The sequence below is a fragment of the Ciconia boyciana genome, chromosome 17 (genome assembly GCF_034638445.1).
Source record: "Ciconia boyciana chromosome 17, ASM3463844v1, whole genome shotgun sequence".
Lineage (NCBI taxonomy): Eukaryota > Metazoa > Chordata > Aves > Ciconiiformes > Ciconiidae > Ciconia > Ciconia boyciana.
The window spans coordinates 9,340,018-9,346,127 of record NC_132950.1 but is presented as its reverse complement, the minus strand read 5'-3'; the positions used below and the strand labels follow the sequence as shown (position 1 = coordinate 9,346,127).

At 44.2% G+C, this 6,110-nt stretch overlaps 1 protein-coding gene across 2 annotated transcripts in view; it reads right to left on the bottom strand.

Moving 5' to 3' along the window:
• Positions 1 to 351: 351 nt before the first annotated feature.
• The window catches only part of YPEL2 (yippee like 2), a 39,949-nt gene continuing 34,190 nt past the window's right edge, over positions 352 to 6,110 (bottom strand). For both annotated transcript variants that reach the window (XM_072881859.1, XM_072881860.1), the window contains exon 5: positions 352 to 5,689. In XM_072881859.1, the coding sequence (XP_072737960.1) occupies positions 5,600 to 5,689 (90 nt within the window). In that variant the 3' untranslated portion in view covers positions 352 to 5,599. The remainder of the gene's footprint in view (positions 5,690 to 6,110) is intronic.

Sequence of the window (6,110 nt, the reverse complement as noted above, 5' to 3'; positions counted from 1 at the left end):
TTTAGGGAAAGGCACTCCGTTACGGTACGATGGTGCCAGGTGTCAGCGCTGTCTCCTGGTCCATTTGGGGTTTCCTCTTGTACTAAATCCTGGCCTTCAGGGGCTACGGATCATCTTTTTGCCCTGCCCGATGGGATCCTTGCCCGTGACTACAGTCCCTATGTGCTGAACTGGTTCAAATGCGCACCAGGTGACCGCTGCGGACTGGCAGCTATCGGAAAAGAGGATAATCTGACTATTTTCAAGCTAAATGTAACATTCCTTGAACAACCAAATTTTGCTGCTTCCAATTTGCACACAGTATAGGAGATTAAAACAGAAACATGGACCAGCAGTTTTAGTACTTGAAAATTTTATTTTCTCAAATGAGCACCAACACATATTGTAAATATGACAAACAATACGCCTCCCTCTAATACTGAAGAACTATATACAATGTACAAATACATGAAAAGGTGAAAACCAATTATTTGAAAACAAACAATTGCATTTATTATTGAAGCAAATGACCTGAAAGAATATGCCAAAAAATAAAATTAAAATAAGATCAAAGAAATAAAAGTATACACAATTTGTAAACACAAGAGCATCAACAGACAGGCTGGTATTGGAAATATTGTCCTTTAGTTTTGTCAGTGGGGAAAGCATTCCCATTTCCTTATGAAAAACAAAACAAAGGATACATACAGTTCATAACGATGAGAATAGCTTATTTGTGGTTGTACCTTACACAATGCCATTCTGCTTGCATTTAAATATGGGGTTTGTTTTTTTTTAATTCAAGATGATTTTGTTTCCCCTCTTCTGCTTATTCTTTTTAAACAGGATTCTGCAAAATCTACATCAAACGTAATTGTTTCTGAGCATTTAATTTCTGAGGCCTCTCACCTGGTGAGAAGAGCTCCTTCCCACTGAGCTGAGCTCTGGTTCTCGCCAATCTGTTTACCCAACCGGGTGTTTGGGTGTCATCTCTTCATCCAAGAACTGGTTCACATGGAAACATGATGCTCCTCCCGAAACAAGGAAGTGCAGTGAAATGCATGATTACACACTCTTGCATACCAGTTAGAAAAATGCATACAGAGAAAATTCTCACTTGATCATCACAAGAACAACAGATTTCATTCATAGGGGGTTTTTTTCTGTATATTTTTAAATCGTGTGCACCAAAAACGGAGAATTAAAGAGCGTGCAACAGTTATTCAGCACTGAAAACAGCTCCTTGCTCAGCAAAACACAGTCCAGTGGTTTGTGCTGTTGGTCCACTTTGGGATAAACAAGAGACCCAATGAATTAAGAACGAAGAAGGGGGAGAAGGGGGGAGGTTAAAGACAGAAAGGAAAATAAAAAAAGAACTTTACTGCCAGAGAGGTAAACTTTTACTCTAATTTGTTATGTAGCAGCCTGGTTTAAAAAAAACAAACAAACCAACAAACAACAACAAAAAAAACCCAAAAGAAAACCAGGATCCATGTCCAAAGACTTATGTTTTAGTTTAAACACAATCACTAATTAGAAATCTCCATCCTCCATCCCTGCTGCCCCCAAGCAACTGGAAACAGCGATTCAGAGGTTGCAGTTTATATTCAATCCTGTTTTCTAAGTCTTGGTATCTACTTCACTCCAGCCAATACTGGTGCAAGAGAAAATTTCAAGCCCAGATCCTACAAACCAGATCTCCTCAGGAAAGTCATCCCCAGACAGAGCCCCATCAGCTTTCGTGGGACTCGCCGTGGGAGCGCGAGCTGACACGGGGCTCAGGCTGCCGGACGGGACCTCTGGCACTGAGTGAAGGTGTTTCAGCATGTAACTCCAGACACCGGAGCTCTCCCCGAGTGCCTGGAGCTACCTCCCGTCCCACGCACCAGTACCTGCCTGGACCGCGGGCTGCTGTCCGTAACCCGGCCACTGCCTGCGCTGGAGACGAGTTCTGCCAGATGGAAGCAGGAGTGACTCCCCTCTCCTGCCATGTCCAGAGGAAAAATGGATCGACTTAAGAGGACAACGTATATTATGATTTTTGTTTCCCTTTAAACATATTTTCCAACAAATACAGAAGGAAACGGTATCATTTATAAACAACAAAAAAGTGCTCTCAGGGAGGGGCTCTGAGAAAACAGCACCAAATATATTATTATTTTTTTTAAATTAAATATTATTTACAAAAGTATATTTCACAAGATAATGTTTTTTTTCTGCTTTGTATATATTATCATCTGAATATTTATTACAGGGATCAGGATTTCACACCAGATAATCCACCAGAGCAAAACAATTTAAAACTTAGTCAAGTCTGAGCTTTGGGGTAGACAGGGGTGATGTAAACTCAAGGGTGCATGCAGCTTGCCAGAGACGAGGCTGCCACACAAAAAAAAGCGCAAAACTCGCTGCTGTTCGTGTTTTCCCAAGGATGTCACCCATGGAAAGCAGCACCACGGGCACTCGGTGCACTGTGTTCAGGCATTGCCTGCCCAAGAAGGCAGTTTCCATGGGCCACATCTCCAGCTCAGAAACAACGGTCCCACCTTGCTCACCTCAGTTGCTAACGAACTGGCTACAGTCAACTCACACGACCAGAGGGATGCAGAGAGTGAGGTTCTTTGGTTATGCTCTGAATATATCACTCTACGAGTCATCAGTTTAGCCTGCGCTGATGGTGGTAGCCACTAGCATACAGACCTGATCATCCTGTCTGGTCACCAGCTCCCAATACTGTCATCTGTCTTAATACAGCAAGTCACAGATGAGTTAGCAGCGGACTAAGAAGTACTTCATATTTAATGGACACATAGCAGAGAACAAACGTCAATGAGCCTCACAAGCCCGTTTTTCCTTATCTCCCTGTACAGTGTATTAAAGTCACTCTATAGATAATTCTCTGGGTGTTGGGGATGTTCACAGGCACACGTACTTTTTTCCTATCAGCGCTTGAGGCCAGATTCTCAGCAAGTGTGATTATGTGGATGCTGATGGGACAAAACCAATTAAAACCAGATTAAGATCTTGTTGTATTCAAGCTTAGACTGGTTGCCATTAAAAGCGTAACCCCTGTGAACAGTTAAAAACAGCCCAATCTGATGGATCATCATCCTCTCTTGTCCCAAATATATGGATGAAAACATTTACATCTGGTAGCTCTCTGCAGTAACTGTTCTTATTTCTCAGAGCAGTCCTCCAGACAGGCCCACCTTTTATATCGCTTTTTTATAGGCAATCACTCTAAATACCAACATAAAACCATGAGCCCTTGTGCGCTCTTTTTCTCAACCTTACATTAATGATTTGGGGTTATCCATTACTTCTCCTAGCTCCAACCAGACCCCTTTAAAGGCTACCTATCTGGGGAGACTGAAGGGCTCTTCAAAGAACACAAATGACTTCTCACTAGTCAAAGCCCAATAAATTCTCATGGATCACCAACCAAAGGACAGGAAAATGGGACCACTTCAGTGCCAAAGTCAACAAGACAACGGGTACTGCAGAATTTTTGACTTCTACTAGATTTTTATCACTGAAGGGAATGTGGATGATGGAAGCGGAGACGATCAGAAACGAAAGCTGAAGCAACTGTTACACAGCCCCAGCAGAAAGGGTGAAGGCAGAAGCCACCTCCTAACAGGCTAGCCACAAACCGAGCGAACTCCATCCATTGCAGGAGCTGCAGCCAGCCTCCATCTCACTCCTCTCTCCAAGGCTGTAAAGAATAGTGGTTCAAGAGAAAAAACAGCCTTTGCTTAGATGGGCCATCAGGTTTGGGTTTCAGCACAAGGACCCAATACATAAGCTCCACCCTGACCCATAAGTAGCATCTCTGCTCACATCCCCTTCATTTAACAGCAAATTACTTTCTCACCACCAGCCCTCCGTCCTGATCCCCACAGCTAAGTGAGAGTCTCTCGGGGGTGGGGGCAAGCGACAGCAGATTACAGCTCCAAAGCTTCGGTTTCATAAGGAGTTACAAACCCCTGCACAATACTCTTTCCTTCTGGATTAAAACAGATTTCCCCCAATGGATTAACCTACTTGAAAGAATTCCACAAACAAAAAGAAAATTCACTCAGACAGATAAAACTAATTCGGTTGAATAGTCGAGTTATGCACCAGATACTGGCTGGACTGTTGCAGAGCAAACTTCACATTGTCATTTACGTCTAACGCAGCTCCCCTCTCACACACGATGCCCCTTCCCCACCAAACACCTTGGGAAGGTCCACACTAATTAAAATGAAAAAATTAAAATGGGAAGGACTTGTTCCTTGCAGTTATGATGCCCACATCTACCCCTCCCCTTTAAACTCCAAGGCATAGACAATTTCAGGGGTAGGGGGAAGATGTTTAATTTATTTTTTCTTTCCCATTCCCCCTGTGCCTGCAACAGGCTTCTGGGAGTGGGAAAAGGGGGGAAGGTTTTGGGGAGGATACCTCATGGCTTGAAATATCCACCTGTGCAATACTGCCACAACAGCCAGGCTCCTCTGCTCCCTCCTCTCCCCACTCTCACACCATTTCTCTGCCAGGCTCCAAGAACAGAGCTGATGGCTGGGGCCTGGGATTTCAGAAAAAGATTTTGTAACAGCATTTCCCTACTCGCACTTGCGAAGGATTGGTAAAAGACCCCCAAGGATGCTCAGTGGAGGCCAGGAAATCAAGGGGTACTGTGTTACTAACTTTGTCCCCATCCTCCTCTACATAATTTCCTCTTTCTTGCCTAGCACACGCCTTTTTTTCCCCGTTATATCTTCTAAGCTGCAGCTCCAGCCCCCTTGTGCCTTAAGTGGTTTTCTCCTCCTCTCTGAAGGGCTCAAGAGTCAGGATTTGGTTTCTCCAGCTGTGAGGATGCTCCCCACAGCTGTGCTCTGTTGGGATGTTTGGCCTACCTACCCTGAAACAGCGAGGAAAAGGAGAGGCAGGGAATCTCTCCAGCCTTCAGGTCCCCCCCCCCCGCCAAACAACAAGTTCATAAATGGCAAACAAAACACAGAATTGCGATTAGCTTGCGGGGGGAACTGGTTATGACTTGTGCTCAGCCGACTTAGACTGAAGCTCCACCCATGGAGCAGTGGTTTTACAATTCGGAGAGAACGCAGCCGTGAGGTATTTTTCTGTCCATTTAGACAAGTAGATAGTTTCAAGCCTTGGTTAACCAGGACTTAAAGGAGAAGTACAGTTTCAACTTCCGATGACTTCCCTTCGGGCCCACTCCCCACCCCCTATCACCTTCTCCTGCCCAAAACTCGGGTCTTCCTCCCGCACCGAGACCTTCTGATAAAATGCCACCACAGAGCCAACTTCAGTTTGTACTTAAACATTCGTCAACATGGAATGGCTGTCGGGCATTCGGTGCATTCTCTTAGCCAACGCCAGAACAGAGAGAGAAGCAGCCAGGGTCAACTCACAAACAGATACAAAGCAAAGAGACAGAGAGACAGAAATTTAGAGGCCAGTCACCAATAAAGATGGAGAAGGGTGTGAAGATGCTCCCAAATTGCAGAGCCTCTAAATGCATGGAACCAAGCGTTCAGTCACTCTCTCACTCTTGGATATAATGTTCGGTTGGATGGCATTCTCTTACACGCTGGTAGGGCTGGGCTCTTTCCATTCAATCCCAGCCATTATCCTTGATCATGTGAGCTAGTTCAATGATGTATTTGCCTTCTTTATACTTCTGGCTGCTTTCAAAAGCGTGTTCCTAAAAAAAAGGAGAAAGAATGAAATCAAGATGGTATCTGAAGGTAAAGTTGCAGTTACAGATCAGATCCAGGAACGCTGGTACAAGTCTTAGCCTTGTCTACCGAGTAAAACAGTCAAACTGCAGGTCCTCCTGTTGGCTTTCAGGAAAATTATGTTGGAAGAATCTTAAATCCTGCTTCTACCTGCCTTTATAGGTAGAAAAAAAAGCTCAATTGGCACCATGTAAATGTGCAGCTTTCTGTAGGCCAATGGCAACTGCTCCTTGAACTATGCTTTAGGAATCATCAGTGATAAAATCCACCTCTCTCTAGGGTGGTCTAAGAATTTATTAATGATGGTTAAGAATACAGAGGTCCTCTGATGAAACATGCTGTAAAATCGCTACCATCGAGAACGAGACGGATTACGGTAAACTTCAT